At 44.6% G+C, this 21,259-nt stretch overlaps 1 protein-coding gene across 5 annotated transcripts in view; it reads left to right on the top strand.

Moving 5' to 3' along the window:
- zbtb46 (zinc finger and BTB domain containing 46) overlaps nucleotides 1-21,259 on the top strand; it is a 63,737-nt gene that overhangs the window by 37,284 nt on the left and 5,194 nt on the right. For 3 of the 5 annotated variants that reach the window (XM_085259815.1, XM_085259814.1, XM_085259813.1), the window contains exons 4-7: nucleotides 10,313-10,594; nucleotides 15,233-15,570; nucleotides 17,022-17,064; nucleotides 17,183-19,178. In XM_085259815.1, the coding sequence (XP_085115941.1) occupies nucleotides 10,313-10,594; nucleotides 15,233-15,570; nucleotides 17,022-17,064; nucleotides 17,183-17,979 (1,460 nt within the window). In that variant the 3' untranslated portion in view covers nucleotides 17,980-19,178. Of the gene's footprint in view, nucleotides 1-10,312; nucleotides 10,595-15,232; nucleotides 15,571-17,021; nucleotides 17,065-17,182; nucleotides 19,179-20,758; nucleotides 20,935-21,259 lie in introns of those variants that run through there. The other 2 variants (XM_085259817.1, XM_085259816.1) reach the window with 2 other exon arrangements.

Below are 21,259 nucleotides of genomic sequence, written 5' to 3'. Positions count from 1 at the left end.
TATGGCCAAATATTAAGTCAAATTGACCTCTCACAGATTTTCAGGTATTTCTGCCACTTACCTATCACTCTGTTGCAGTGGGGTTTCTTTGTCTCATCTCTCACTGCTCACCTCTCTTTTTATTCATTCCACTCTTTTGTGTCCTTCTTCTGCTGTCCAACTCTGTTTATATATTTTGCCCCCTTTCTCTCTCCCCCCTCGCTTTATTCCTCCCTCCCTCCCTTTCAAGGGTGGGTTACAGGGGTTAGGAAGAGGTCATGTGGTCTCACGCTGCCCTTTCCTCTAATGGCTTCTTAATGAGAAAGAGAGAGCGAGGGAGAAGCAGGGAGAGAAGCGCTTTTGAGAAGTGGGGTGAGATATCAGCAGTTCTGCTTGGGGTACTGACTCAGTGTGTGCATGTGTGCGCGTGCATGTGTCTCTGTACGAGGCTGTGCGTACAGCTGAACATGTATTTGTGCGCGCACATAGTCTGCGCTACTTGACCGACCCTTGCTCCATTTGAAGGCCTTTCCTTGCTCTCTGTTCCTCTCTGGGGAAAGAGGAAATGACACGTTTGTAGCCTCGAATAAGCTCTGCAGCTCATCACGCGCAGTGTCCACTGGGTCTGGCACGGGGATGGGTGGGAGATGTTTTGGAGGTGAGGGAGGAGGGTAGTGCGGGTGGGGGGCTGGGCTGGGGTGGGGTGGGGGCTCTTTAATTTGCACAGCTTCTGCTGATTTGATCATAAGCAATTAATCTCAATGGCTCAGCTCGGGTGCAGTGGGGGAAGAGAAATGAACACAGTCCTCTTTATGCAGGCGTCCCTTGCTCTGGTTTTCCCCTCCGTCCATGCAGTGTGATTTTTACACTTCTTATCCCTTATATTTGTATCATAGAGGGAACAAGCTGTGGGGATTCTGCTGTTGCGGTCGTTCCCATGTCGTCCCTTGTGATTTCCCCTGCAGAACAACCCCAGCAAATTTTGTCTTTGCAGACAAATATTAGTACTAAATCCCCTTTTTTTTTCCTTTTTTCACAATCTGGTTTGAAAAGCTTTTAATGAGTCTAAGGTTAGCAAACATATGAATCACTTATATGGATTAGCAAAATTTTGAGTCAAGTATAAAAATACAAGTTGATACTTGGAAAGCCAAACTTGGATTTGCACAGTTAGTGTGTAATCAGCTCCACGCTGGTTACAGCACCACAATTCAGAGCTGCATTAGGACAGATAATCGTCGATTTTGGTTTTCAGACTGCTGACAGGCTCGTGGAGTAGTGCGAGGTTCAAGGTCCAGATCTGTCGTGATTGATCTTGAGATCCATCTAGCTTTTATCAGCTCAGGAGTGACACAGATCCCCCCTGATCCACTAGCACCAAGCTTGCAGCTAGCACAGGTGTATATGCTCATATATAGCTCATCTGTTGCGCTTCCTTCTCCTGTTTAACCCTTTGCTCTGTTCCTTCATTTTCATTCGTATGTCTGTATATGAGCCAAACAGTGATTCCCTCACTCTCCCTTTCTCTGCAGTCACCGTGCCAGCTTTCCATCTCCCTCTATCTTCCTCGCCCTTGCTTTTTCCTCTCCATGGCACCATACTCCTCCCATGCTGAGGCCAGAGCTCTCTGCCTCCATTGTTGGAGGCAGGTTGCCAAGGATACAAGCACAGAGGCACAGTCTTAATGTTATGAGATGGGAGAGATGAGCAGAGAGAAGGGAAGAGGGGCAATAGCCTCTCTGGTCACTGGGCAGCTCCACAGCAAGCTAATGCTCTCCAGAGTACATGTAACTCCCTATGCTTCCCACTTTGTGAAGTGTTCCTGTGTGGATGGAGCACAGTGACACTGGTGGGTTGTGGAGTAACTTTTGTTCTGGTCGCCCGCTCCCCGCTCACCTGTTGTGACTGTATTGTATGACTGCAGTGCATGTGTTGTGTTGTGTGTTTGCACATTTGTCAGGCAGTCACTTGGTGGGAGCATTCGAGCTGCCGTTCTTTGGATATAAAACATTAACCAAATGAATTTAAATGCAATTGTCTGCACACAACCGAGTGCTAAATTTGAAGAAATCTAAAAACATTAAATAAGAGTCTCTGTACACTTGGGTCCAGTGCAAATGATTTATTAATGATTTTTCGTTAATCAGGTGTTTTGAATTATTGGTTTCATGACTAATTGTTTCTGAAATGAAATGAAATAATCATATTGTTGTAATTTTAAGTAGGTAAGTAGGCAGTGGTATCTGTAATCAGTTCCAGAAACTTCCATCACAACTATGTGGTGAGTTTGTGGAAAGGTGAGATATTTTTAAGAAAATATAATATACCATTTTTCCTCACCACTGAACTCTCTTGAATATGTGGACATTAATATGCCATTTATCTCATTTATAGTTCCACAACCTGCTCCAGGATGTCCAGCTGGAAATATTTTTGACATTTGCCAACTTTGTTTGCTTCTTAAACTTGTCTTAAATTTATTTCCACCGAGAAGTAAAAAGATTATACCGGCTGGATAGTTAGACTCGAGCTTTTCTGTTGGTCAGTGTGAGTCAAATATTGTGTTAACCCACACACCAGTAACCCACAGGCTATACCATCCCCACCCTGAGTGTTTGTCATTTTCCTCCTCCACTTTCCATTATCCCTCCTCTCAATATCTCCGTGTCCCAACTCACCCTTCAAAATACAACCCTGACTGGGCTGGACGGGGGCATTGGAGCCGGGTCCTCTCCCATGTATAAATCCAAGACATAACCTCTCACTCTTTCTCAATCTCTCGATCTCGCTCTCTCTTTTTGCTCTTAGCACAAAGCCCTGCGTGTCTGCCTTCCTTCCCCACCCAGCATTCTTTCCCCATGCAGACCTCTCCCCCGCTCTCTTTCGTTCTCTCTCTGTCGACTTCCCTCCTGCCCGCCAACTCACTCAGCCTCACCCTACCTTTCATTAGCCCACTCTTTATCTCACGCACTTACTCGGATCGCTCTCTCTCTTTCCCTATCTCACCAGCTTGTACACTCCCCGCTCTCTCTCTCTCTCTTTTTTGTCTACCCCCTCAGTTGCTTTGGCTTTTTTGTTTCTGATATATCTTCATTTATTTCTCTCTCCCTCTCTTTCCCTGCTGACCCTATTATTTTTATATTCCCTCTCTCTCTCTCTCTCTCTCTCTGCCATCACTCCCCCTCTCTCCCTCTCTCTACCTCCCTCCCACTCCTCTCAGTCCCTCTAAGCTGCATTAACTCCCCAGATTACCTTGAGCCCTGCAATCCTCCATCCCCCACGCACTCACCCGCTCTTCTTTCCCTCCCTTCCTTCAGTCATTCACTCAGACTACGTCCACAGCTAATTTTGACAGTGTGGATAAACAACTGCTTTGTGGCATTTTGTGAAGATCTCTGTCCACGCTCAAACACTTAAACTGTAGAAAAATAGATCTCTAGTCCACTGGCCTTAACAGAACTGTGCCTCACTGACTTGTGTTAAGGAAAGAGGCATACACAGCCGTCTTTAAGATACAATTTCTTTTTCTAATTTAGATATTTTTCTCTTTCTACTGTCCAAAAATTAGCCAAGTAAAAAAAAGAACAGTGATCACAGACCATCAAAGATGAGTCAGATGTGAATACTTAGTTAGGCCTTCTGTACACACAGAGGTCCTTCAAGCCAGTAGTTTTACAAAAGCAAATTAACGATAAAGGCTCATCAAAATGCTTCAGAATTCAGCCTTTTAGAATTATAAATGAAACGAAACTCCACTATGGTGAGCATTCAAATCAACAGAAAATTGCCTTTTGAGCCTTACAGCGTTTAACCGGACGTGTAAAAATGTATTCGGTCATGACCACTGTAGTCAAAAGAAAATTCGTATTTCTATCTGTATTCATTCATATTTAACTATAAAGCTCTGTTTTCAGGTGCATATGTAGAAAGCGTGAGGCGAGAATGCTGGCAGCAAGACCGCATCACAGAACCGACTTTAAGTCTGAAACAAGATCAAAGGAGTTACAGGAGAGGGGGTGGGTTGCAAAGCGGCTTGGAGACAGCAACAAAAGCAAGCCTAAACAGCATGGCCTAAATGAGATTTTCTAATTGGATGTGTAGAAGGATATCAGCTGAGCCATAACCCCATGTCAGCTGACAATGATATCCTCCACCAGCTGGGATTGTTTGACTGAACTGACGCTACCTTTTACCTGTATGTCATTAGAAATCTCTGATACTAGTGGTTCACATACTTTCCATTATGCTTTTACTGGTGGATGAAAGTCCTGTGCATACCAGCATTTAAAAGGGCAGGAAAAGGGACATCAGGTCATTACAAAAAAAGTGCTGCTCGTATGCTGTGTTCTGACATTTTTTTTATTGAATCTATTCTGTCAGAATACAGATTGGTCCACAAAAGAGCAGACAGGTGCGAGGCAGAAGTTAAAGGTACAAATATATTTAGTGTGTTTAAAGAAAGTGTATTAAATGACAGACAAGGTCATTTCCATTTTAAAGGGAAGCATGTGACTAAGTAGATATAAAATGCATGCCAGGGTTGTCACTTGTATACGTAGAAAAACGTGGCACCTAAGAAACAGAGCATGGAGCCCTGCCCTATGTGTGTTTGGCATTGCAAAAGTTTGCAATTCAACCATGACATTTTCCTAACACTAACTACATCATTCATCAAGCTCCATTATCAACCTCAAGAAGAAAATCAAACTGCGAGTAAAAGTGACACTTAAGAGGACCTGGCTGAGACTCATTTGTGTTTGTGCCACTGCCACAACTTACATGGGAGGCTTCAGAAGGTACGAGCTAAACCTCCCATATGGACGCTAACGAGCAACCAATCTGAATATTTAGTCTGAGAACTTCTTGGAACTTAGAGCACTGATCCATTAAGGATCAAGCAAATCCAACTGTTCTCATTTGGACAGCTTATTCTTCTTAAGTCACTCCCTGTTGAATGATGTGATCTACAATGCTCAGCTCAGTGATATTTATATAACACGTAAGCCACAGAAAGGAAACGGTAAGCGAGAATAAGTGCAAAAGAGGCTGGCCGAAGTGTTAGCTGTTAGCTTGACACCTGCGGGTAGGTGGGCCTACGGATGTGTCGATGAATTGTGCTGCACTGCTTTGAAGTGTGACCGCCATTTTAAAAAGGGATAAATCCTACCTAGAAATACACGTATATCCCCCTCGTGAATACAAATGCACTGGAAAAACACTTGAGGAGGTTAACCGTGGCCAGATATTGCACCGTAGCCAGATTACGTGAGATCACATCCTGATTAATTCTGCCCACATGCTTGCATCTTGTGGTTGTTTAGCATTGCCGTCTTCATGTAGACACGGGCAAAAGCACAGAGAAAGGCAAGCGTTTTCAAATTTAGCTGGCTTTCCGTAGCCTACTCTCACACTCGCTCGTTCGCCCCCACCGTCACCACCCAACCCTCCCTCCCGGAGCCTCTGTAACCTCCCCCTCACCTCTCCTCGCTTCCCCTTCACTCACCCACCCACCCACGCTCCATCACCCCACCGTCCACCTCTCACCCCACCACTCTTGCAATCGTTGTGCTCCTCTTCTCTTTTCTCCTCTCCTCCCCTCCACCCACACTCTCTCTTTTTCCTCCGAGCCCCCAGCAGTACCACCATCACTACCAGCACCATCATCTCACTCTCTCTCTCTCTTTCTCTCTCCTGTCCTTTACCACTTTCTTCCCTCTGTCCCTCCCTCCTCTAAAGCCTTCAGGCACTGCTTGATTTATGCTTGCCCTCCCTATCCACCTCCCCACCACCACCCACCCACCCACCCATCCTTCCCTATCTCTCCTGGAGGTTGTGGCCCGGCTAGTCCCTAAAAACAACAGAGAAAGAAAGCAACAGCGAGAGAGAGAGAGAGAGAGAGAGAGAGGATAACAACCTCTTTTACTTTCCATCCTCCCTCCTTTTTAACCCAGCATTTTTTTCATTCTCCTCTCCCACACTGCTTTTTAAATTGCCTCTGAATTCTTGAGCTGTTTTAGTGCCTCACTCCCCCTTCTTAGCTGAAATTACTTTTTTACCCTCTCAAACTCTGGCATGCTGAGGAAGCAAGTTCCACCTTCCCTCCCCTCTTTGTCCACTCGAGGACAAACAGGCACTAATCACAGGTTCAGCGTACGAAACTGTTTGTAATAAAAGGTGAAGGAGAGACTTTCATTTTCTCATTTGGAAGCTTGACGCTGTGACGGCGGCGCGCGTGTTGCTCACAGTCTTGTGAGCAACACGGCTCTTGTAATGCCTTGTCCTTTTCAACCTCAGGCTGGTCAAGCCATTAACCGGGCCGACTTGGGGCAAGGCTTCTTTCTGTATCCTCCGCTGTCTCTCACGCACACATGCGCACATATATGCATGGAGAGATACACATTGAGAGAGTCTTTCTCCTTTGTTTGCGCTCTCTCATACTCAAACATGCACACAAGCCCTACTTTCTTCTCTGACAGCTCTCTTGTGGTCGTCAAGCCTCAGTAACTCGTTGCTTAACCACCCTGGACTTTTTCTCTCCATTGTGTTTGGTTACTGTCTCTGTTGATTTGAAGGCGGGGTGAGTTATGTGAGTGTGTGTTTGTGACTCGAGGTGTTGAAGGAGCGTGTCCATCATTAGCCAGGTCATGTGCGCTTGAGTGCGAAACCTGTAGAAATCTTTTTGGGGGGAGTTTTGTGCCTTTTTTTCTTTCTTTCTTTTTTTTTTTTTTTTAAATCTATTAGAATCTTTATATTTGGAAAATGGAAACTCCCTCCCAAAACAGTGTCAGGCTTCATTTAGAGAAGAGGGAGGCATTTGTAGCGCGAAACACACACAAACACCCGCCCGCACACACACAATCAGAACAGAAGATCAGAGGTCAAACTGGGTCACCCGACCCTTCCCTCCCTTTTCAGGCCTTCTCTCTCCTCCTTTTTACTGCGTCAAAGCGTGCTCTCTAGTAACACAACTCCCCTTGTGAAACACACACACACATATCACTTAGATACAGTGCAGCCTCCAACCACAGCGCATAAAACTCTATCTTCTATCCATTAGCCGTAACTCGCTCAATGGATGATAAATTCAGGATTCCTCATAACACATTTGAAGTATAGTTCAGCGCACACCTATTTTATTTCCAAGGCAAGTCTTATTCCTCCTTTGCTTTTTCCCACTCAAGCCCCTGCATAGCTTGCAGCATCGCTCATGCGCGCGCACACGCACCCAAAACACACACATGAACAAAGAGAACCCACCATTTCCACATATGTGTCTCTCTTTTTAAAAGGGGGTTTTATTTAGCATAAATGTTGAAGCCAAGGGTGCCCGGCTACCATGGCAACCAAATTAAACGGAAGATCTCTTCAGAGAGCAGAAATCTAAATTATTCGGACTCTTTTATGAAGGGGAAAATGAAAATTCCCTTCACTGTATAGAGACCGCTGCACTGTAAAGGCAGAAGAAAAGAGGAGGGGGAAAAAAAAGACGAGGAAAATGCTATTGTTTTTTTTTGTATCTGACCACGCAGTTCAAAGCCATATTCCACGCCATTGAAATTCATAGGTTGCCTCATGACAACCGGTACGTTAACACTCAGCATATGTGCACAAAGGAATGATGTAACCACAGTGTCTCTAAAACTCGGGATAAACCTATTGCCTTTGAAAGATACCACAATATGTGTATCTACAAATCCTCAACCAAACCCGGCACATGTATGATGAAATCCATAAGCTGCGCGCATGGGATTAGGTGCGACTGGTTCTGGTGTGGTAAATGATTTTATCTGTAAGAACAGGATGAGGTTTAAGTAAGACAGCATCTACGCAGGCCCGATAAAGCTTACATAAGTAAAGGCGGATTATACCGTATATTGCGATTATTTAGCGAGGAAGCCTGTTTGCGATCAGCTGAATACTAATTTCTAATATCTCCCGCTTAGTCCCGGATATGTGGGTATATCCTCAGAAAAACAGGATATGGCACTGCATGTTGCAGGCAAGGGAAAGTGGCTCACTAATGCATCAAATACAAAAATTCATTTCACACATTTTTCTGTGCAAGACAGAAGTTAGACCGGCATCTGCAAGGAGACCATGAAGCAATCACTCTTCCATAACCCTTCCATTCAATCTACAATGTGTGACTGAAGGATTGTTACTGTATGACTGTGAGGAGTGCGGATATGTTCCATCTGTAGATGCACGTGTCTAAGGGGATGCTGGGAAACCGTTCTGGGGTCATTCACTCACCCAATGAACAGATGAGTGGAAGGAGATAGGGGTCAGAGATGACCCTCTTTTCCCTCTCTCCTTCCATTTGTCTGCCTCTTCTTTCTCCATATATGTGTGTATTTGTGCAAGTGTGTGTGTGTGTGTGCTGTTGTTGGCCAACAGCAGATCTATGTTATTGATTGACTCCTGTGGCTGCTGGGCTGCCCACTGAAGGAGGGGGCAGAGCTCTAATGAATTCCTGCACCTCATGCCCTGTGCGCCAACCCCTACACCCCCTCCTTAATTAACTTTGTGTGTGTGTGCGGGAGGGACGGGGGTGTGCGTGGATGCACGCATGTGTGTCTTGTGTGTATCATCTGTGCTTCCTCCACAGCTCAACACCCCCGCTTTTACACTCCCTTGCCTTTTTTATTCCTTTATCTCTTTCTACGCTGCCCATGCCTCCTCTTTTTTTCCCTCTTTACTCCCCCTACCCTTATTTTTTTTAATATCTTGTGATACGTTAGCTAGCCGTTTGATGACTACTGATTACTTCGTATGTATATCACTCTCATCTGAGGCGGCCCATCCTCAATATCTCACTCATATCTCTCTACACCTTTCAGATCTATATGTGCAGCCATGCATACAGAACGTGTATCCATCCATCTGATCTGGGATCATTTATCTATCCCGAGCATGAAAAATGACTGACAGTTTCCCTGTGTCTGTGTGTGAGAGAGGGAGAGAGAGAGGGTGGTCAGCATTGACCTAGTAAGCTGAGAAAAAGCTGTATACCCATCGGTATTCCAGACGTGGAGCCAAACTACTGTCTTTGTCACCTTGACTCCCCTGCAGCAGACGGCCACCAGGCTGCACAGGAAACACTTAACACTGCCCAACTGTAGTTAAAATGAACAATAGGGCTATTTTGTTTTCTTGCTTCCATTAAATTTTTTCATGTTTTCTTTCCTCTTTTGCTTCCCCACCCGTTTCTGTTCTCAGTGCCCCCGCATCACCCTAGTTACTGTCCTCACTCTGTTTATTCCCCATTAGCTCTGAGTGTGATTTCAGCTGTCGCTGCATGGGCGCTGTGCAACGGTAAACTTATATATTAGGATGTCAGAAGGTTTCTGTCCAGAACAGTCACACATAATTATGTACACACACCCCTCTCCTTAAGGCAAGACTCAAGTCTGCATTAGCTCTCAGAAGTCTCTGTGTTTGTTTTAGATGTAGACAAGCCATTCTTTCAAAGACTCTAAGCCAGTGATGTGCCTGGTGTGTATTTTTGTCTACTTCTTTGTTGGAGAAAGCAACCTGTCATCAGCTAAATGTCAATTAGGAGGTAATAAAAGTGTGTTTGTGTCTGTATTTGTGTGTGTTTTTGTTTGCGTGTGTGTGTGTGCTGAGCAGAGCTGTCGTCAGCAGTGTGGTCTGACAGTCTTGTAGATCTACAGTGGAACCTCCAGCGACATGTCTACTGCTGACAGCTTCTCTCTGCTTTCAACGAGTCTGATGGCTAAATGCACACACGCGCACACACACACACACACACACAAGCACACACGCTCACAGGCATAGCGCATAAACACGCGCGCACACATGGATCACGTCTGTGTCTGCCATTCGGTCTCACACTGTCTCTTTATGATCTCTCTGTATTTTTGTTGACTGGCGATGATGAGGTATGTTAGGGAGTCGAGGAGAGCGAGGGATGAATCAGAGTGGTGACGTGTTGGTAGTCGCTACCAAAAACACTGGGTGTAAACGATGACTTGGCTGAGAGGGTTGAAAGGATTGGTTTAATATGGTGTTTTTTTGTGCTTTCACTCAGGCTGTTATCACTGTCAGGTGAAACCTAAAAGTGTCAACTTTTTTTCTTGTTTTTTGTAGTTTGGCCATCGCTGTTTATCCCCTTTGGAGATGCTTCACAGTGTCAAAAGTGATGGAATTTTCATCCTATAGAGAAACATATAATCCCTCAAATATATTAAAACAGTGCTTCAGTGATTTAAAACACCAGCTTGAGCTTGAATAGCATTTTAATGTCACTCATTTTTAGTTGTATAAGGACACAAGAACCTCACCCGTCTTCTGTTACTTCATCTCTATTCAGGGGCAGACGTGACTGAACCCAACAGCTCAGACAGCCGTGGCGAACGCCTCGACTTCTTCCTCAAACAGGAAGAGCCTCTTGCCACAGAGCCCAGCTTCCTGGGCACCAACGAATTGGAGGAGGCCGGGGGAGGAGCCGGGGGTGGAACAATCTCATCTGTAGCCAATCTGAAGGCAGCGCTGATGAGTAAGAACAGCCTGCTGTCACTGCGGGCTGAGATGATGGGAGATGATAACCCCTTGTTGTATGAGTACCTGCCCAAAGGAGGACACTCCCTGTCTTGTAAGTCACTATTTACTAACACTGCACTCACCCTGATTGTTATACACATACACACACACACACACACACCTCAATATAACTTAGACATACACAAATTTTCTACTACTTTATCTTTGACTACCTGCTTACGTAGTCACCTGCGATACATAAAACATATAGGCGTGACTGCTTCTGGCATGCGCCTCCTCTGTTGTAGTACTTTCCCTCATCAGCCACTGTTATCTGGATAACTCTGAATCCCTGTGTGTGCAATTGTGTGTGCATATTGGTGCACGCGTGTGTGTGTGCGTATGTGGTGCCACTTGAGTGTGTAACCAGTTTGTGTGGTAATGCCAGTGATGACTAGTCAGCAGTGACTCAGTGAGAGAACATTTTGCTGGGATCGCTCGTGCTGTCTCGAGAAAATTTGTTTGGTTTTATGTGACAGTTTCTTTGTGGGTATCAGTGGGTCTACGGCTGTATTTCACCGCAGCAAAATAACACAACAGTGCAGCAGCAACTGTTCAGATATTTACTTACCGAATTGCTCCAACTACAATATATAAATCTCTGCAAGCTGTTAGAAGGTCTTTCAAAATGAACAAATACATCCAAACTCACCAAATGTCATAAACAAAGAACACAATTACAGCAAGCAATAAAAAGGTGATCTTCACCTATTTGTTCGCTACAAATCTTTGCTTCTTGTTATATATCTGTGCACGACCGAGCAACCAATAATTATTCTTCTCTTTAAAATCTGATATGCTCAGCTAAAATTAGTAAAATAAGCTCTTAAATCACAGAATTTTTCCTGTTACACTGTAATAAATCATTTCCTAATCATATCAATAATAGATCAATAAGCGGCCGCATTGGTGCTTAATTTGTCTGTGTTAACAAGAGATTTTTTTTTCTTTGTTCTGTCAGTTTTTTCTGCCTTCAATGAGGGTGTTAAACTGTGTGTGTGTGTGTGTGTGTGTGTGTGTGTGTGTGTGTGTGTGTGTGTGTGTGTGTCCCAGTGTGAGCATGCATTTGCTTGAGTCCACGTCCGCGTGGGCACATTTGTGTGCGCGCGCATGTGTGTATTCAACTCGTGTGTTTGTTTCTTTAGCTTTTACAGTCTAGTAATTGGATCTTTTGTCCCGAGTTCTGCCTGTTTTTGTGAGCGGAAGAAAAGCAAAGGAAGGGTACAACTCTGTCATGTCTTTTCAGTTGAGCCCCACTCACCTACAAAATAAAAGACAGGGCCAAGACTTAATAGACCAAAACACACATTCGCAGTTGCACGCGCTCGCACATGCACGCCACATCACATCGTTCCTTTTGTGTCAGTGTTAAGTGTGTGGGATTGAGATGTTTCTGTTGGCTTAAAGAGGAGAATCGGATGCTGTCACAGCACAGATAGACAGCCTCACAAGCCTCAGAAAAGAGAAGAAGAGGCTTTCTGATACACACTCAGACTTTACAGATACACTCAGCCTTGACTATATGAATAGGGGATTTGGAGAATTCAGAGAATGTTAATCATTTGCTCTGTGCATGGAAAAAAAAACACATTGAATGAGCACTATATCTGTATTTTAGTTGTCACCAAAGAAACCTCAGGGAGGGTTTTGGTTAGCCAAACCCTATTTTCTATTCCCTACACAATAGGGGTTGGGGAAATGGGCCTGTCGAGATGGCCAACATCCTCCCCTCCCTCCCCAGGTCTGTCCCTGTGTCTAAATGAGGACAGAAAATAAACAAACACTGTACCTCAGATTACTGGGCGGAGGATAAGTCTGCCTGGTTTGACAGATCACTGCTCCCTGCCTCCCTCCTTCCATTCAGCCCTTTCCCCTCCCCTCCTCTTGTTCTCCTCCCGCTTCTCCTTCAACCCATCTTAACATCCTTCCTGTCCTTTTTCCCTCCTGTACTCCCCCTCACGCTATCCGTCCCTCCTTTCCTCCATCTATTTCTCCTTCACCCCTCCTTAACACTCATCCCTCACACTCTCCCTCACTCCCTCCCCTTTTGGCCAGCTCTTGCAGTTCCTCCATATTTGTCTCACTCTTGTCTCTTCCCCCCCTCTTTTACTTCAGCTGTGGAGCATCAAAGCATGTTGGTCTAAAATAGTGGGAAAGTATTGATCTAGGCGCGGAGGAGGCAGAGCAAGGTCACCTGTCCCAATTCCAGAGAGGCTTGCATATAAGCAAAAGGCCTTGACATAGAGCTACCACCTCCCACACCCTTTCATCTTGTTCCTCTTTCTCTCATTCTTTTTTTTCCCCCGACATAACTGACGATTTAATAAACCGGGTTTCTGCTAAACATCCACGCATCCAAAAATAAGATCATACTGGAAATATCTCTCTCTGTATGTAGCAAGTCAAACTGATTCGACCCCCATCTTGTTGACAGGACATGGAATTAAAATGCACAGCTTCTCTTTTTGCTATCCTTTGCATGGGTCACGGACCACATGCCAAAATACAGTGGAATCAGTGTGTATGTCAATCAACCTCCAAAATCCAATTAAGATCAATGGGATTTGGCCCCACTACCCCTCTGTGCGTCAGAGAGTCAATTCCAGACAATGGATTTTGCAAAACCATCCCTGCACACCTGCCCACACTGCCACCATGTACAGGATGTTAGGAACATCCAATTAACTATAGAGATTATACTGACATTATTGAACTTTTCCCTCCATTGCCAGCTCTCATCAATTCACATCTACTTTTAAAAATTGACTCACCTCTGTGCACTAGCTACCATTCATTCCACAGCTACTGCCAAGAGATTTTCAAAATTTATTTATGATTGTGACACAAATTTTGTTCCAAATTTAACAAATGGATCCTATATAGCTTGTCTTCTGGCTCTCTCTCTCTTTTTTTTGGTACTGCAACTGTAAAGGAAGAACAGTGAGGGTTAATTCAAAAAGCAGATGGAAATGAATCTAATCCAGACTTGGATTTTCAAATTGAGTCTACTTTATATATCAACTTTTTTGGATTCAACAGTTCTTACCTGCAAGTGGAGGGATCTAATACGCGGATGTGCACAAAGCTGCCATGAACCCGAACCTGCACGGTCTTTTGTTCATATAGTTTTTCAAATAATAAAAAGTAAACAACACTGTCCAAAGGTTATGACTAGCCATGTGTCATTAAGCATTTTTCCGTGAGGTTACAGAGAGGTAAAATCCAATCCAATCTTGCTATTTTCGCCTAACAAACTTACAGAGCTTTTTAGTTAATTAGTAACCTTGGTCAGTCACCTTCCAGTAATTGCTTCCCTAAAGCCTAAACAGATGTAATAAGTACAGACTCCATTGGGATGGCAGGTGAAAGAAAGGGATGACGATTGTATGTTAGTTCCTATTGAGCCATGTTTAAGTAATGCAATTATTTTACTTTTTTCTTGTCTTTCTTTTTTCTTGCCGCTGTGCAGGCAGTCAGCTGACTGCTATTTGCATACTTTAAAGCTTGCCAGACACAACTGAAATATTAAACTCAGTGATACGACACTGTAATATATTCAGTTACATGTTGCATTTCTGCAAGAGGCTTGAACCAAAACTGATTAACTATTCCATGAAAGCCCTTTCCTGAGAACCGTCTACTGCCAGAACACCATTTGTTAATGAGCTAATCCCTTTCACCTGTATCTCATCCGTTTACTCTCGGTCTCTACTTCCTCTTCGCTGTTAATGCTGTTTCCCCTGTCACTGATGGGGTGGGGAAGAAGAAATGGGGAGTTAAGCATTTGTGTGTGTTCTCAGTGAGTGGGAGTGGGGAGTGTCGGGTGCGGTAGTTTAACATTCCAGGAATCCATCCACGGCCGAGCCTCATGGTTGTGTGATTCTGTCCGTTGTGCAGAGGAGGGCAATGAATGGCTAACCCACTGCATAACTCTGGAGACATTCCCCAAAATGCTGCCCACATTTGCACACGCTTGCATGCGTACACGCACTGTCTAGAGAATCTTGCGATACATTATGCTTTGATTAATACACACTATTAATCAAAGCGAAGAAAGAGAGAAAAAAAGAAATGCGCTCTCAGTACCAGCTAATGGTGATATTAATGTAGCAGAAAAAAGGCTCTGTGTGAATAGTTGTGGAAAGCTAAAGGTTCTGTGAAAAAAATTGAAATTTTATCCAGCGTGTCTTAACTTGTTGCTGGTAAACATCTTACATGGTCGATGTAGTCGTCCTTTACCCTGCGTGCACAAAAAAAAAAATCTTCACTTGAGCTGCAAGATGGCTCCTCTCCAAAACAATCTCCTTCCACGCTACAGAGGATCCTCAAGCCCTCTCCTTATATGCATTTTACTCACACAACATGGCACATACACACTCACAAAACACACACCCGCTGCCATCCTCTGCGCACGCATGTGGGTGGAAGGAGAAGGAGAGCAGAGGAGCGAAAGAAAAAAAAGAGAGAGAAAGAGAGAAGAGAAGCCCTAACCCTTTCCCCTTGGCTGGTGGAAAGTGAAACTTCAGAGTTTTTCTTCCTCCCCCTCTGCATAGTGTTTGATAGTGTAGCACTGGCAGCCTCTGTGTGCCCCCCTGCCCACTCTCTCCCGTTGTGTTCTGGTGGCCAGCTGCTTGCAGAGTTGCAGTTGTACGTGAGTGGGTGGGTGAGACTCGTTTCCTGTGCTCCTCAGGGCTCTACTCCAACAACTACTGCAGCACGCTTCGGCCAGGGGCCACGGGGGCCACTATTCATAACAAACAGGGGGCTGGCTCCTCTCCTCCTCCTCTTCCTCTTCTTCCTCCTCATCTTCCACCATCATCATCACCACTACCGCCATCATCATCATCATCAACAACATCAACATCAGCATACTGCCCACCCACTCCACCCACACCACTGCACCCCTCTGAGCTTCGGCCCCTGGAGGCCCCCGGTCTGAGGGCTGGGGCACCCCTGCTGCACTCAGAGAGATTGGACATGGAAGTTGAAGAGGCCCCTGAGGGCCCAGAGCCCTCCACCTTGCCTGAGGTAAGTGTACCAGAGCCTGGCTCAGCTCCAGGGCACAGGCTGCTCTCTGGGCACTGCTACTCCACTCAGATAAAAGTTCTAACAGTGGAGATAAGTATCCAGGGGGCAGCATCACCCTGTTTCTATACACGCACACACCGAAGTGGTTTGAGAGGTGATGGAGGGTAGGAAGTGGCAAGTGATGTGGTGGGAGCAAGCTAGGAGTTTTTGCAAGAAGGAATTGGGGGTTAATGGGGATATTACCCTTATTTCAGAGAGAGTTCTTTTTAAAATGTTAGCACATCATTGCTCAATTCCTTTCTGTATCTCATTCTCTTTGTGGAATTTGGCATATTTCCTGCTTCGCTGGAGAAGAAATGCTATTTTTTTCCTTTGTTTGCTCTTTCTTTTCTGTATGCTTTGTTTGCTTTTCTCTTCCTTTCAGATTGCCAGTTCTTCGCTCATGTCTCCCTTCTCAAATAATCTTTTAATATAGTTAGACTTGAATTCACCTTCAAGCCAGAAATGTCTTTGCTCAACATTAGTGGTAATGTAGTCCGTAGTAGTTACATTAGTGATGACACGTCTAGTCACAATGGCAGCGTGTGCTTAGAGATGGCAGATAACAGGCAAGGTAGTGTGATGAGAGTGAGTCGAATCAATACAAGTAGACAATGAGAGGTTTGCTCTCGCAGCCCAGGAGATTGTTTGTTCTTCTCAGTGTGTGAGTGAGAGAGTGGGTGTGTGTGTGTGTGTGTGTGTAAGAGAGAGCATGGCAATATGAGCATGTGTAGCAGTGAGTTTTGTGCCAGTCTATGTGTGTGCGCTGTGTGTGCGGGTGAGCATTTAGGAGCAGCATTTGATTTCAGTGGACCTGCCTCCCAACAAGCCTCCCTATCTCTACGGACAAGCCATCTGTTTGCCCAGTGCATGGTGTTCTGTTCTTAGAGAGGAGGAAGGAGGAGGAGGAGGAGGAGGAGTGTAGGGGCTGAGCAAATGGGCGGGGGTGAAGGAATGGCAGGAGCATGGAGTAGAAGAAGAAGAGTGGAGTTTAGTTTAGTTGCCGAAGGAAAGAAAGTGTGGGGACGGGTGTTTAGGTGCACCTTGCTTACACCCAAGAGAGTTTTGAGTTTATGAGTATCTCTCCTGTAATTCATTTATTAACACTGTAGCTCAGCATAACTGTTCATTCTGTGCCCATGAGACAGCTGTAGCATCCAGAAATGATTTACTATTTTTTTCTCTGTTTGCTTTCCAGTTTCAAAGTCGTTGAATAATCATGACCTTGTTTTGCTTTACTTTTTAATTTTCTGCTTCCATGTCTTTGTTTCTCCATTTCTTACAATTATTTTTTAAATAAGCTTGCCTTCACAGCTTGTACCATCTTCCTTCCTCTTGCATGTCCAGACAACATTCCATACAGGCTGTATAAATATGCCTGTGTGACATAACGATATGTTTTGCGCTTACAGGAGGGCACGAAAGACAAAGAAGACACGAAAGAATACAACACAGGTATGGAGTATGCTATAAAAGTTGTCACAATTTAATAGTCGTGATAACTTAAGCTTGTGCTTATTGTACCTCATTATTTCTCTGACTTTCACTCTCACCATCCTTCTCACTATTTCAGCCTTGGAAGGTGACCAGTCTCCTGTCGAGAGGGATCAGATGGGCGAGGGGAGTTGTGCGGGTGGCTTGACTGTGCCTGCGTCAGTGCCCGTGGTTGGCAGAGGGACTAAAGGGCTGCTTGGGCTGGGTGAAGAGGCTGGATTAGGGGAAAGGGTTGTGCCAGAGCACGGTGCCTGGCCCTCACAGGGGTTCGCCTGCTCCCTGTGCAAACGGCTGTTCCGCAGCCTGGAGCATCTCAGGGAGCACGAGTACCGCCACACCCTATCTCTGATGGCCTTGTCCCTTGACTGGCCAAGCATCCAAGGTCCGCACCACCAACCAACCCAGCCCCATCAACATCCGCAAAATCATCCTTTTCCCTTTCAGTCTTTATACCGGCCTGCGGTAGCTGAGCCTGCACCGGCGCGGTACCTGTGCTCGCAGTGCCCCGCCAGCTTCACTCTCAAATCTAATGCGGACCGACACGAGAAGACCATCCACTTCAAGAAGAAGTTGATGCAGTGTGTGTACTGTCTGAAACACTTTAGAGACCGCACAGACCTACACAGGCACCTGTCATCCGTTCACTCCAAAGAGAGAGGGCACACCTGCCCTGCCTGTGCCAAGGCTTTTAGCACCCAGAAAAACCTGGCCACACATGTAAAGGTGTGCTGCCAGGTGGGGTCAGTGCCAGGAGCTATACTGGGAGGCAACATTGGAATGGAAATGTCTCAGGGTGGGACTATAGACCCACTGTGGCGAGTAACGCAACAGATGAAGGTTGACAATCACAATCACAGTATCAATGTGGAAAACTGAGAGTGGAATTACAGGCAGCACGCTACACAATTTCCTACCCATCAGTTAGTCGTGTATCCTCAAATGTGTTTTACGTTCATGCCAAAAAATACTCTGTGGTGTCATCGCAGTAACAAAGTAAGAGTTCCTTTTAAAATCATATGTCTGTTGATTATGGATATAAATATCTAGGGACTTTTTCTATTGCTTGCAAAGTTTTATGTCACTATTTTTTTTTTAATGGTGACTCAAACTGACGACTAATGTGTCAAAACTGCACAACTGCTATGCAAAAAAAAAAAGAGAGATACGTTTAAAACAAACCTTTGACTGAAAATATATGTGGTCTTTTTAGACTGAGCGAATAGTTTTAGTGAGCACTGAGTGTACCCATGAACAGGTGAATTACTTTCCACTGCAGTGCCGGGTTGAGAGATTTGGGGGGGGGATGGGGGTTTCCACCTCCCCGACCTTAACCACTTGTCTCACTCTCTGTCGCCAGCCACCAGTCTGACTAAACTCTTCTCTCCTTTTTAGGCAGAGAGATCTTTATCTTTCTGTCCACCCCTGCATTAGGGGCACAAAGACATTCAAAGATATCTGCCAGGCATTACTCTGAGTCACAGCCCACACAACCACACCACCTGCAGGAATTTTGTAGCATTGCATCATAAGGACAGAATAAAAACCCAGGCGAGAATATGACTGATGCCAGGGGCAGTACGCCTCAGCTGATAGAAGGAACTGTCATAAAAGAACTGAAACACAGAACAAAAACATTCGATTTGAGAATTTGACCCCAAAATCCACCGCTATTGAGCACAGTATCTTGAACTCAGTGCGACATGACAGCTTTCAGTCAAAGACTGTCATATCGGTACAGATGAGGGGATGTGCTGAACGAGACAAAGCCAGCTAAAACAATAGATCAGTAGCAGCTAGGAAGGGGGGGTTGGGTGGTGTCATTTTCTCTTTCTCTGTCCATCTCTTCTCTCCCAGATCTGTAATTCTTGCAACGGCTGAGTGTGGTTGGAGCTGGACAGTAATTGGTCCTTCACGGCTCCGGCCCCTCTTAACCTCTGACCCCTCATCTGAAGAGGAAGTGGGCAATGAAGGGCAGATTCTGGATGATCTTAGTGATGTCACGGCTGCAGATAGATAATGGTGTGGTTGTGAGCACGGGGTAGAAAATGAGAGATCAAGAGAGACAAGTAGGCAAATGCAGGAGAATAATAAGAGAGGTGGTGGAGGATGTCGATGGGCAGAAGCAGGATTATTGGAATCAGCTTGAACACTGGCTTGAAACCCATTGCTAATGTAAATTTACACCAATTTCTGCCAAAATTTTCGCTCTTTCGTTTACAGCAGGCCTTTAACATGCAACAAGATACTGTCTTGATAAAACCCAATTACAGTAAATAGGTTTATTGTGTATACGCATACTGTGATTACTATGCCCAAAGAGAAGCTATTCACCTGTGTTTACTTCTAATTATCACTTGAGCACACTGAGCTGCAACTTCTTTGTGCTTAGAATAGCAGAACTGGTGTCAATTGGGAATCTGTCCGCTTCCTGTTGTGTGCATATCCTGTGGGGAATTCCTAAATGCCAAATCCTTTCTACCACAGAATCCCACATTTTCAGGTAGCACGCCCTGTCCTAGCCAGCAGCCGGGACAGAGCAGCAGGCTCGCAGAAGTCAGGAAATAGTCAGAGCCAGTCACTGAGTAGAAATGAAAAATACTGAAAGGCTGTTTTTGAGTGCTGTTGCAAAATGTGAAAATACTGAAAGATATTTTGTTCTATATTCTAGATTTTCTCATTGACATCCCTGTGTTGTACAAAAGCTGTACTTTTCAAACAAGATTCTACTTGTAGATTTTATGCTGTAATTAAACTATGATGGAAATTTTTAAACGTTGCTGCCGTTTTTATTCTTCAATGAAGCTATCCGTGTTATGTACACATGTGCACACATACACACACTGCAATATTTCTCTCATTACTTTTGCACTTTAACCAAAAAAAAAAACAAAACTGTTGTGCAGTTCATGTGTATTTGCATGCTTTTTTTGTGATGTGCTTCTTGAATATTTAATCAGAGCAGAAGTCGATTTGCAGATGGAGGTAAATATATTGTAAAAGCTTGTAACCCCTACCGTATGTTTGACTCCCAACTATACGTGATTAGTGTTTGTTGTGTTTTTGTATTCGTAAATCCAATTCCAGTCTCCCCGAGTCATATGCTTTGTGTCAGTGGCTAGAAACAGACAAACACAGAGAAACAGTTTACTTCGATGTCTTTTACCTAAGCTACCACTTAAATCTAGACTTTAAATAAAAGATTCACCAGACCCCGACACAACACTAAGACATGGTATTAATATTTGTTGTATTTTGCCTCCCCTTGTGTGACTCAATATTCCTTCTTTGTGTGGGTGATTTTATTTTCTTGTCATTGTCTGTGTTTGTCTTTCTGTCTGTGTTTTTCGCTGTCCATAGTAGAGACCCTCTAGTGCAACTAAGGCAGACTGGCTGTTGTGTTATGTGTTTATAGTATCTCTTTGCCTTTATTACTTTAGTATAGAGGAAGAGCTGTTGCCAGGGCAACCGTAGCTTTGACGGGGATTGGGGTGACCATGGGAATTGATGGTACATTTCTAGACCATGCCGCTAATTAAATGCAGTAACTAAAAAGTGACATGTTGGTTTATTTAAACAAGCTTGACTCAACCTTCAATTCTTTTTTTCTCTCCCCCTTTTTTCTCTCTATCCTCCCTCCCTTTCTCTCTCCTTTCAGTGAATGACTTCACGGTGATCCGCAAAAAGTTCAAGTGCCCCTACTGCAGTTTCTCTGCTATGCACCAGTGCATCCTAAAGAGGCACATGCGCTCCCATACTGGTGAGAGGCCCTACCCCTGTGAAATCTGTGGCAAGAAGTTCACCAGAAGGGAGCACATGAAGAGGCACACACTGGTGAGTGCAGGCCTTCATTTACATGTAGGAGGTAGCAAATTACACCTTACTCAAAGTGAAGATTTAAAGATGTTATATATAAGAGACAGACAAAACATTATATATACATTACCGACTCGTTTGTTAATTCCTGTGTAGAAGCTTTGATTTAACATCAATGCTATTACCATCTTGGTTTTTTTGGGGGGGGGGGGGAGCCATAAGTGATTTGGACAAAAGGCCAGCTTATTTAGATGCTATAGTGCATTCACAGACACCAGCTACTTAGTTCAAAGCAATCTTAGACAGTATAAAAGATGGACATAGCTACCACTGGGTTCTGAAG

Source organism: Mchenga conophoros, linkage group LG20 (assembly GCF_057382185.1).
Source record: "Mchenga conophoros isolate Kocher_MC1m ecotype Shallow Benthic linkage group LG20, M_conophoros_male_GT1.1, whole genome shotgun sequence".
Taxonomy (NCBI): Eukaryota; Metazoa; Chordata; class Actinopteri; order Cichliformes; family Cichlidae; genus Mchenga; species Mchenga conophoros.
The sequence above is the reverse complement of the archived record's forward strand: the minus strand, read 5'-3'. Positions and strand labels throughout refer to the sequence as shown.